We start from the raw sequence: 12,055 nt of genomic DNA, 5'->3' as shown, positions 1-12,055 counted from the left end.
GGCTCACGGGCCCAGCCGCTCCGCGGCACGTGGGATCCTCCCGAAACGGGGCACGAACCCGCGTCCCCTGCACCGGCAGGCGGACCCCCAAGCACTGCGCCACCAGGGAAGCCCGAAATCTTCTAATTTGTAAGTGGCAGCTAACTTAAGTTTTTAAAAAATACTCAGTAAACCAGCAAAGTATGTGAGCCTTCCCTGCATGACCTTTGATCTCAGTAAGCATTTGGCTGATCAGCATGTGACTAAATGATCACGAATCCCAGTGGCTCCTGACAAGCTGTTTCCCTGCCACCTCAGGGCTGCAGTCAGGTTAGACGAACCTGGCACCGTTTTTCCTAAGCCTGGCACATAGAAGGCTCTCAATAAATAGCTGTTGAATGGAGGGACAGACAGAGTGAATGGCACGAGCCCAGAATTCTGTGTAAGTCGGGGCAGTGAGTTGGCTATAAAATCCAGTTAAGCATCCTGCTAGACAAAAGAATTAACTCCCAGGTGCCAGATTGGTCGCTGAGGCCTGCACCAAGGAAGGCTTCAGCGTAGCCTGGCACCAGAGATCTGAGCAAGTGAGCAGGTTGCGGGACGTGCTAGGCTGGGAGCCAGCGGGAGTGCGTGCAGGGCCCAGTTTTAAGGCTGTTACAATGCAAGGGTTCCCACCTCACCACGTCATGGAAGACGCACTCTCCCTCACGTGCCTGGTCCACGGAGCATCTTCAGATGTGATTAAAGAGATGAGTGTGGTCCTTGGCCCATGGCAGCAGCAAGGCAGACGAAGAACAGAGTGCTCAGAGGGACAGAGGAACGGCAGGCAGCTGGGGGTCCAGCGCAAGAGGTGAGTTCATAAAGATCCGTCAGAGGGTCTTCAGGCCAGGTAGGCCTGGAGGCTCACTCAAGACCTTCAGCACCCGGCCCTGCTCAGTGCCACACGGCTGGGAGTAGGCGCCACCGCCACTGCGTACGCTCAGTTGACAGCAGACAGCCTTTAATATTTCCTCCCTTTTCGAGAATCTTTTCTGAAGGTTCACGTTTTCCTTCTAGCCTTGCACCCAAAGGTTGTAAATAAAACGCTCCCCACGTATCCTTGCCATTCCTCGTCACCACAGGCTTCTCTCCCTTTCTCGGCTCTGTTTTTTTTTGTTCTTTTGTTTTTAAACTTTTGAACTTTTAAATTTTTATCAGAGATATACATGTTCAGCTTTCAAAGTCAAGTAGGAGCACAAGGCTTATAACAAAAAAGCAACAACCCCCTGCTTCACCCTTTTTCACCCCAGACCCCACTCTCCAGAGACAACTGCTTTCCTTTTTTCTCTTTAAAATTTTAAAAAATATTTTGAAACGACAATACATTCAAAGAAAGTATATTTAATATGGTTTAAAAATGTAAAACTATAGATAGTGAAATGTCTCCTTCCCACCCACCCCTTCCTCCAGAGATGATAATGTATAAACATATAAAAATGTGTGTATTTTCCCCATTTTTTAATACAACTTTTTCTACACCTTGGATATCTCTAGAAATTCTCCCTCCCTGTCTCTCCAGCTGCACAATCTTTCATGGTAGGGATAGAGACGTACCATAATTTACTTAACCAGTCCCAAGTGATGAGCGTTTAGGTTGTTTCTGTTCTCTTGCTGTTCAAACAATGCTACTGCCTTGTTCCCGTGCTCAGAGCACATCTAAGCTAAAGCTTTTGAAAAATCTCATGTGATTCTGGTTCCCACATCTTTGTGCTGACCTTCTGTCTTCCCCTCCAGAAACATTTAGATCTTCTAAAGTTTCTCAGTAATATGCTTTGCTTTCTCATTCATTGTGGTGGCCACTCAGTGGCCTCTAACTTAGAAACTTACGTCCTTCATATCTGGGAAAATTTCTTGTGTGACTTTTACATTTTACAGCTCATGTCTTTTTCTGCTCTTTTTTTCTGGAACATCTGCTAATTGGATAGTGGACCTCTTGGTTTGATCATCTCGTTCTCTTATCCTTTTTCTTTTATTTTCTATCTTTGCCATTTTGTTTGACCTTCTAGGAAATTTCCTCAACTTAAGCTTCTAACTATATTGTTGAATTACTTATTTCAATTCATAGGTTTTTTTTTAATATATAATTTTATTGTATTTATTTATTTTTGGCTGCGTTGGGTCTTCGTTGCTTGTGCGCGGGCTTTCTCTAGTTGCAACAAGCAGGGGCTACTCTTTGTTGCGGTGCGTGGACTTCTCATTGCTGTGGCTTCTCTTGTTGCAGAGCACAGGCTCTAGGCGCACGGGCTTCAGTAGTTGTGGCTCACGGGCTCTAAGAGCGCAGTCTCAGTAGTTGTGGCGCACGGGCTTCGTTGCTCCGCAGCACGTGGGATCTTCCTGGACTGGGGCTCGTACGCATGTCCCCTGCATTGGCAGGCGGATTCTTAACCACTGTGCCACCAGGGAAGCCCCTTAGTTATAATTTACAAGAGCGCTTTCTTGTTCTCCAAGTATTTCTTTTTCACATATTTTATTCTTATTTCAAGGGTGTGATACTGTTTTCTTTTATCTTTCTGGTGGTAATATAAGTTTCCCTGAAGTTTTATTCTGCTTATTGAACTATATCTATATCCTTTGAGATACTTTTCTTTTCTATTTGGTTTGGTCTCTATCTTTCATGATAGAGTCTTTGGTGATCTTTGACTGGTTGTTTACCATTAAGCGTTAGGCACTGAGAAAGCAGGCAGAAAGCTTTTTGAGTGTGGGCGGGTTTGTGGACTTCATTCAAGGTTATCAGACAGGGCTTAGGTGTTTCATTGGGAGAGAGACTTCTGCCCACTCATTCAGATCCAGCACACTGGCCACCTTAGGTTCCTTCTCAAGGAAATGCGCTTCAGATCTGCACGGCCATTTCTTAGCTCAGTTGTTACTTTACCGGAGAACTTCCTTAAATACATTATCTAAAGAGGCGTGACCCTCTACATTGCTTTACTTTTCTCCATAGCCCTTCTTTAACCCTGATATATTTGTTTCTTTTATTTGTCTCTCTCTCCCACTATAAGGTAAAAGCCACTTGAGGGCAGAGTCTAAAATAGGGCCTTCTTCATTAAGCACTTGATAAATATTTACAGAAGGAAGAATGAAGGGACAGAGAGGAGGAAGGTAGATCAGTATCTCTAGGTCTTTCCTCTTGGGCTGCTCTGAGTCTCAGAGGGATCCTCCAGTCCCCTGCCTGGGGGTTAAGCCTGGATCACGGGTGGCCTGAAAGCCTGAGGGAGGGAAGGGGGCTGGAAGTCTTGCCATCTGGGATATTCACTTCCGTGTATTCCTAGCTCTCAGCCCCTGCAGGGTCCCACCCTCTGCTGTGTATGGTGTCCCAGAGTCTAGACCCTCTCTGTTCAGAGACTCCAGAGTGAAATTCCTGTCTCTGCCGAGGTGGAAAAGGGCTCATCCCCGCTGTGCAGGAAGAAGGAGAGGGGGTTGAGGAGTCCATCTGCTCCTTTTACGTGCTTTCAGCCAGCCCTCGGCCTGCCCCCCACCTTCAGAAGTAGCTGGTGACTCAAGAGTCTGCAGTGTGAATTCGCTTGCTTCCTGTGTGTTTCTCTCTGAGGTGTTGGCAGAGAAAGATGGTGACATCTCCTCATGCTTTCTTTGTGCTTGTTTTGTGTTTGTGTGTGTGTGTATTGTAGCACATATATTTGATATGAAACATACATTAAATTTTCTTACTGCCCTTTTAGTGGAGGGAGCAAAGCTTAACCCATGTGTTCAATTTGCTGTGTTTAACTGCCAGTCTGGCCCTGGCCAGACACTCCTGGCCATCTCCCTGGTGTCCACCACGTGTGCTGCAGAAAAAGTCTGACATTTGCTTTCCCTTTATAGCGTAGGGAGCAAAGTCACGTAATTTTTCAGAGCTGAAAAGGCCTTGCCATAGGATCTGCAGGATCCCCAGAGAAGGCAGGATGCGGCTTAGGATGGGAAGCCCTTCTCAGCCGAGCCCTTAGGGCCCGTGTGGTGCTCTCATCACCCAGAGCCACTTTCACAAGCCCTGTACTCACAGAGGGCAGCCACACCCTCCTCCCCAACCAGGCAGCTCTCCTGTCCTCTGCTTGCTTCAGACAAAGACTCCGCTATCCTGGGACCTGGCAACCCCCCTGCACCACCGGCAAACCCCCAGCCCCACCGAGGGACTGACTCCACCTTTCCCCTGACATAAACACAGACACCATTTTAATCCCTTTCTTCTCTTTCTTTCTTTTTATTTATTTTAAGAAGTGTTTAAAATGCAGAAAAGAATGAAAAGTATTATAACATTCACTCACATACTCATCCCCAGAATTGACTGTAGTTAATATTTTTCACATACACTTTGTCTTTTTATTTTAATCAAAGAAATAAAACATTCCAGTTGGTGTTGAAGTATCCTTTGTTCCTCACCCTCTCCTGAGAGACAACCACTATCATGAATTCAGCATATCTCCTCCCAGAATAGTAAAAAAAAAATTTTACAATCATGTATGTTTTCATGAGTAGCATGTTCACAGCGATTGTGAAGCACTCCGTAAACCACATGGTGGTCTGCAGGCCGAATAGGCTTTTAGAAGGACAGTTCTTGGCCCACTTTTTCACTCTCCTTGTAAACAGACCACCTACCATATTTCAGCTGCAGCCCTAGGATTTTATATGCATTGCAGTATTTAATCCTCATTCCTCAAGCAGTAGCTTTAGAGAGATTGTTTTAAATCACTTGTTTTTCTGGCTTGTTTAATTACTACTATGGCAACAACAACATTTTTTCCTTCCATTTTTAAACTTCATATACATAGTATTTCAGCCTCATTATGGGTTAAATTGAGTTTTATGGGTGGGCCGGGTAACTCAATCAAAATGTATAGCTTTATTTCTCTGAAAAAATTGCTTCCAAGCTTCAAATAGCCAATTACCAGGGAAGTTTTGGAACACTACCAGTTTATGAGTTGGGACCACAGTACTGTTTGCATTGTTCTCTGACTAGTTCATGGAAGGATAGCTTATGTCCCCAGAGAGATCCTAAGCTTCTTTAGGGCAAGCACTACATCTTGCATGTTTCCCATAACACCCAGCAGGTACCAACCTCAAGAATGTATTCAACAAATGCTTGTTTAATTCCTTCAAAGCCCAGCAACCTTGTCTGCCTCCAGGAAATGGGTGCTGATGGGAGGGTGGTGGGAACCTCTGCAGTAGTCACTAAATCATACACCATCAAACTCAGTGACTCACATATGGGACCCAGGGAAACTGTGTCTCGTCCAGGTTCACATGGCTGGCTGGTAATTACAGTAGTAATAACAATATCAGCTATTTTTCTTAGAGCCTAGTGTATGCCAGCACTGTTCTAGGTGTTTTACATTTGTTAATGTATTTAATCTACACACACCAAAAATTTAGATAGGTATTTTTATTATCCTCATTTTACAGAGAGGAGACTAAAGCCCAGAAAGGTTAAGCAGCTTGCCTAAGGTCACAGAACTGGTAAAAATTCAAACCCAGGAGCCTGGCTCCAGAGCCCATGCTGTCAACCACTTTGCCATCCTACCTCTAGTTCATGAAAGGCCATGATTAAAACCTGCTGTCTTGACTGTCCCCCAGTGATCCTCTCAACTGCAAATATTTTACGTAATAATACAGTGCTGGCATTTTCACTTGCTTCATGTCACACGATCTGTGTTAAAGCCTTGGGTGGTAGGCAAGATAGGTACTTTTTTCTAATGCTTTCATATACATTCTACCAAACTCAAACACTACAGAAAAGTACAAAAGTACAATTAATGTCTCTTGAAATTCTTCCATCCAAACGTTTTGGCAAACATTCTTGTAGACATTCCTCTTTGAATGCGTGCGTGTATAGGTTATTTACAGTTTAACATAATCAAGACCTCATTCTAGATGCATTTTTGTAACCAAGGGAGTGGTATTATTTCTGTCAGCATTGGACAAATGAAGAAACTACAGCTCAGGAAGCGGGCGTGATTTGTCAGCTGGAAAGATGGCAAGTGCCAGAGTTGGGACTTCAGTCCCGTGTGGGTTTTTCTGTTTGGGGTAGGTGCTCAGAGCAAAGACCTGCACGTATTTTTTGACACCCATTGTTCCTGTTCAGACACGTCCTCCTGGCACCCAGTCTTGGCTCTGAACTGAGTGGTGCTACACCCCTGTTGTTCTGTTGTCTTCCTGGCAGTGTTGCCTACTAAAGAGATTCCAAGTCCTGGGCGAGTAGGAATATTTATACAGCTCTCCGTAAGCTCAATAAAAATGGCAGTCAAGCTTTTGTGTAGACTAAGTGGTGGTGATGGTGTCCTGGCCCTGTGAAGCGTGAACCCTTCTCAAGGTTGCACCCTGATTACAAATGTGGCTTCGATGTAACAGTGTCCTGATGCTGCCTTATCCTTTCCCCACTGGGCAGCACTGAAAGTTGTTTTGAAAAAGTTCAGGGGAAATGGAATCTGATATTTTGGAGGGAGAGATGCTCATTATCTCATCCTCACCAGCTTCCCTTCCTACTCGTATTTTGGTCTTGGGGTTGTTATCCAGTTTGCTGAAAATGAAATCATCTATTCAACTCGGGCTGTGTTAGTGAAAATGAACTCTAATGTGATTAGATATTAATGCAGGGTAATGGAGGATTGGTATTAAATTGAAGCCTTCTGATCTTATTACTCCACAAACGCTCCCTCCTTCTCAGGCTGCTGCCCTGCCAGCCCTGCTTCCCCCAGCAGAGGTGGGGGCCGGTGGTGCCAGCCCAGACCCGCCGCAGAGGCTAGGGCAGGAGATGGGAGCCGAGGGAGCCATGGTGAGGAAAGGGAGACTGGGGTTCAGGCCCGGCTCTGCCCAGGATGACTCACGGCGAACCCTCACTTCCTTCAGGGCCTTGGCCTCCACTCCACACTGTGGAGGGAGGAGGGGTCTTCCACAGAGGGAATGATTAGGGGCCTGTCTGCACTCTCAGAGCCCTGAGCATGTTGTCGAGTACCATGAGCTTACAAGAGTCAAGTTATACCTTCACGTCCAGAAGTGCCAGGCGATTTTTTGGATTAGCATAGGACTAGAAATCTAAGAAGAAAAGTCCTTACGCTGTCTGCTCCACTCCCGCCCCCTTCTCTACCCCAGTCCTTTTTGTGAAACTGGCTGAACCTAATAGTTGTCACCGGCTGAGGTCACTTGCCCGAGTCCTGTTTCCCTGTCCTGGAGGGGTGGGCTGAGAAGCAGGGTGGACCAGCTTTGGTGTGTGCTGCCTCTTGCATTAGCAGCAGGGATGGGACTCTGATGCCCTCACAGTGTGGACCCCAGCTTCCCCTGACCTGCCGGAGGAAGGATGCAGATCTGTGCTCAGTTACCCTGCTTAGCTCAGAAGTGACCCTGAGGCCTGTGGGAGCGAGCCCAGGCCCAGAGTTGAAGCCCCACAGGGCCTTCCTCGTAGACCCACCCTGGCCCACAGGCTTTCCAAGGGAGCTGCGTGGGTCTGGGAGCAGAACACTGAGAAAATGGGCCAGGAGTGCAGGCCCTGGGGATGGTCAGATGGCATCACCTTCATGTATGAATAATAGCCTTTTTACAAAGAGTGATTTTTCTTATGCTGTTCCAGAAACATGCTTCTGGAGGCACAGACTTTGCACACAGGATGGTAATGACTTTTTAATGACCTTAAGGGGTCTGGTGTCCAGGCAGCAGTGAATCAGTCTCAGTGGGAAGCTCACAGGGAGAGAGAAGATGGAACACCTGAAAGCAAAGGGGGAAAAACAAACCACAAATACATGTATTTTCTTTAGTAGCATTACTTGGTAATTAGACAATTACAGGAAACAGCTTCCCAGCAGCTGGCACTTCCACTGTGTGGACAGAGGAGGGATGCAACAACTGTGAACTCCGCACATTTCTTATGAAAGTATTACTGGTGTTCGCAGCTGTGGATGCTGAGCTCCCCGTGTGTTCTGATGAACGGGGCGGTAAACCGGGAGCAGACTGCTTCCTCTCAGGGGCGGCTTGGGGCCCGCTCGGCTGGGCTTTAAATGAACTGGCCCAGCCCCTGCTGATCCTTGAGGAATGGCTTTTAAAATAGTGGGGCTGCTTTTGAGCCCACCCGGAGACTGGCTGGTCCAGAGAATAAACTGTTTGGGGGGCATATTTGGAAGTGGGAAAAGGAGGGCTGGAGGGAGGCCTGTGGAGAAACTGCCTTTCTTCCCCAGGTGCCACCACTCTCAGGGGGTGGGGTGAGGGGTTCAGACAGGAGCCTGGGGCTCACACTGCAGCAAGTGCCGCCCAGCCCCGTCCTCCCCTTGCCCTGCCTCAGCTCCTCCCAGGGCTCCCCAGCGAAGTCACTGCGCCCACCTGGACGCATCCATTCAGCCCACAGCCCTCTGAGGGCAGCCCCATCGTGGCCCTGTTACTTCATGAACTCCACCAGCCTTGGTCACTCCTCTGTTCGGCCACACTCTTGTCACTACGTGCACGCAGTCTGCCCTTCACGCTTATGTCGAGCATTATGAGAATCCCATCACCTTCACAGAAGGGCAGGGCGCCTTCTTTGATGAGATTGTAGGGAACACCATGTGCTCCTGCCCATCTCCCCACAGTGGGTGGAGCCCTGTCCCCGCCCCCCTACGGCGCAGGAGGCCCTCCCCGTCCATGTACTGGGCTCTGCTGGCCCCGTGCTGTCAGCAGGGTCAACTGGGTGGTCTAACCAGGCAATGCTTGTGCTTCTCCTCACAGGTCCTGGCAATCAGTAACTTTTGAAAGACGGCCGGCCTCCTTCATTCGAATCGTTGGGACACACAACACAGCAAATGAGGTAAGGGTCCCCTTTCCTGAAAGACACGGTGATATTTCCTGGTGTACAGGTAAATGCCACATCCTGAGTTAAGTGGAGCTATTTGTTCTACCCACTAATGTCCTGTTGTTCAGCTTGGGACAGAAGAAAGTCCTGCTCTTGCACAGTGGGGACATCGTTACCATTTCTGGGTATCTCTTCACCAGCGAACGGAAGCCAGCTCCTGCGGCTTTGCTTCCGCCTACCAGCCACTCTGCAGAGACCTGGAGAGGTCAAACGCCCTGTCCTCAGAGTCCTCCGCCCTCCCAGACGTCAGCTGTCTCAGTGGTCCCTGGGCCCTCTGAGCATGGTGTGCAAGGAGCCCCAGCCCCGTGGGGCAGCTGAGGCACATAGTTGCTGGTTTCTTCTGTCCGGCCACCCGGTCCTGTGCCAGCCTACACATAAGTGTTCTTGGGTGAGCCTCTTCCTCCCTGGCCTGTTCCTCACCTAGGCCCAGGCCTGGATCCCGGGGCAGCAGCCATTCCATTGGGCTGCGCTGTTTGTGGATATTCCGTCACCTTTGGATTTCACGAGGGAAGAGTGGGCAGGTTATTCTCCCCACTTTGGGCTCCTGCGGTCAGGGCAGCAGACAGGTGAGGTTCCTGGGCCTCAAACATGCTGTTTTTCTCTGGAGAAGTGCACTGGGTTCCTCCAGATCAGAGAGGAGAGGACAGTGCCCGCAGTGAGTCGAGAGCGTGAGGGGGGGCAGCTTTGAGTGCTTGCACCAGGACCGTGAGCGCAGCCCAGGGCTGCGCCAGGCACGCGGGGACTGCCCCCCTCAGCAGCGTGGATCCCCGCTGGGCTCACAGAGGCACCTCAGGGTCCACTCACACCGTTTAAGGTGAGAAGGACATCTCTTTACATTTTGAGCGCAAAATAATCAATACATAAGTTAATTATTACTTAGCCTTTCTGTTTCTCAGGTGGGCATAGAGTAAGCGCCGGTGCTGGTGGGTTGGAGTCCGGCAGGTTCTCATCAAGCTCATGCTTTTACAGTCAGATGTGCTTAGCGTGCACCCCTGAAGACCTGACCGCTGGTTAAAGACCGCAGTCATAAGGAACAGTAAGGTTGAAACTTGAGGTAATAAATGAAAGGCATAAAATTAGTAACTGTCCTGCAATTTCATCTTAATGTGAACTTTCTCAGATCTGTACAGGACCGGCTTCCTGGGTGTGTGACCAGGGCCGTTGAGTGGGGCTCGTATCCAGAAGGGGGCTCAGAGCTTAGGGTTTAATGCTCTCTAGCACCCTCTTGATAGTCTTGGCAATTTTACCTTTGAATTTTCTTTTATAAGGGAAGCCCCCGTGGGACAGTGGAGTGCCCACCAGGGCTCCAAGCCACGGCTGACCTGCAGGCCAGCCCCGCCCCTCCTCACCTTCCTGGGACAGGTTCTCAGCCACCCACCCCCTGACCCCTGGTGCATGGACTTGCCCAGCCTCCCCCTCCTCAGCCTGCCCTGTGGCCACCGCCACCCGCCACTCCCAGTGGGGGCCTCGCACGCTTGTGGGGAGAGTCAGGATCTGGTGTGAGTCTCACGTGCGAGTCCCAGGATAGGGCCTAGGGTGCCGTGAGTGCCTGCCCTGACCTAAGGCTCTCCCCCAAGCCTGAGCCCGAGCGAGTGCAGCATCAAAAAGCAAATGAAAACCCCAGGACACGTCAGGAGAGACACTGTGGGAGCAAAGGAGAAGCTTTTTTCCTGCCTTTTTGAGCAAGAGGCTCTACATTTTCATTTTGCGCTGAGCCCCACACATCATGCAGCTGGCCCTGGATTCATGCATTATGTTTGTCAACTCAGAATTCTCCAGGGCACATCAAGGTGCTTCTGGTACTTCAAAAAGTATTTTAAGAAGTACAAATATTGTGATAATTTATATTCATTTTGCCTTTTTATTTACTTAGAATAAAAATGATACATGCCCACAATGTGTTTCTTGCAGAGAAGAGCTTATAAACAGAAGCCTGAAACTTTTTCTTACCTCTTCATTTCAAAACAAACCTGAAAATTACAAAAGTAAAGCAACTGATTTTTTTAAAGCATAAAATTAAAGAATTCTAAACATCAGGTCATAAAAACACTTTTTTCTTTTTTTTGATGATGGAACAAAAGTAAATTTGAATCTGCATTTTAATATATATTTGAGCCCCAAACCAAACATCATAGTTGTTAAATTTTGCCAATAAATCTCGATTTTTCTTACCACTTAAATTATGTATGTATTACTTAATAAATTGGAAAACAATTTGAACTTATCTTTACATAATAGTATATGAAGCTAAAATTAAATATTTTCATTTGCAGTCACTTGTTTCTTATATAATGCATTAAAAAAAAGACAAATTTTTTTCTTTAATTCCTAAATGGGACTCTGTAATTATCATTTACAACAGAAGGAATTCTTAAGTCAGAGAAGGCTGAGAAGCACTGGAGCAAGTCTGGTCAGTCTTTTTCCAGCCCTCAGCCCCAAGCCCATCACCTCAGAGACAAGATGAAAAATAACTTCCCCTTACAGAACTCTAAAGCTGGAGTGCAAGATCCCCTCTCCCTGATGAGTTTACAAAAATATCTGTGCAGGGAGCCCCAGCTACTTTGGACCTGCCAGTTTGGAGAGTGGACCAGCCAGTTTGCATGGGTTGACTTGGGTCACTAATTAATGGGTGACCCGTCATATCTGGCTGATGAGCAACTTGCTCAGCTGCATTATTGAGTGGGTTATTGATCAAGAAAAAAAGCCTCAGTGTAGTGTTGCCAACCTGGGAACATCTCAAATCATAAAATAAACAATGACCAGGATCATAAGGCAAGAGCCATAAACTGTCATTCTCAGAACAAACAAGAAGGCACAAGAGTTGAATTTCACAGAGCACCAAGGATGTAGTGAACCCTCAAAGAGAACGTTCTTTACTGCAGCACACTGGGTTCTGGGCGTCATATCCCCATTCTTAGAGAAGGGCAAGGATGTGGGGCAAAGGTCAGAGGTGTGAGGGAAGGAGGGTGACTGGGGTCGGTTGGGCAGGACTCCTGGGGAGGCCAGGCCTGGGAACTGTGATGGCGCCGACGGCCGGGGAAGGCAGGCGGGGTTCCAGGACAACCCTGGTCCCGAGTCCCATGGAGCCAGAACCGAGTCATGAGAAGACAGCGGTCAGGGAGCCTCTTCCTCACAGTGGAGCGGAGGCAGGGGTTCCTCAGTCTGGCCCTGCTTGTTTGCTGAGTGACATCAGTGGCCTTGGTTTAGTCAGAGCCAGGACCGGACCTCTTTCCC

General features: G+C 48.1%; 1 protein-coding gene across 3 annotated transcripts in view; it reads left to right on the top strand.

Moving 5' to 3' along the window:
• Positions 1-12,055, top strand: part of BTBD9 (BTB domain containing 9) — a 424,705-nt gene that overhangs the window by 397,789 nt on the left and 14,861 nt on the right. For all 3 annotated transcript variants that reach the window (XM_007458166.1, XM_007458168.1, XM_007458167.1), the window contains one exon: positions 8,698-8,776. In XM_007458166.1, the coding sequence (XP_007458228.1) occupies positions 8,698-8,776 (79 nt within the window). The remainder of the gene's footprint in view (positions 1-8,697; positions 8,777-12,055) is intronic.

The sequence above is a fragment of the Lipotes vexillifer genome, unplaced genomic scaffold (genome assembly GCF_000442215.2).
Source record: "Lipotes vexillifer unplaced genomic scaffold, Lipotes_vexillifer_v1.1 scaffold4, whole genome shotgun sequence".
NCBI classification, from domain to species: Eukaryota; Metazoa; Chordata; class Mammalia; order Artiodactyla; family Lipotidae; genus Lipotes; species Lipotes vexillifer.
This window is presented reverse-complemented; position numbering and strand designations above follow the sequence as displayed.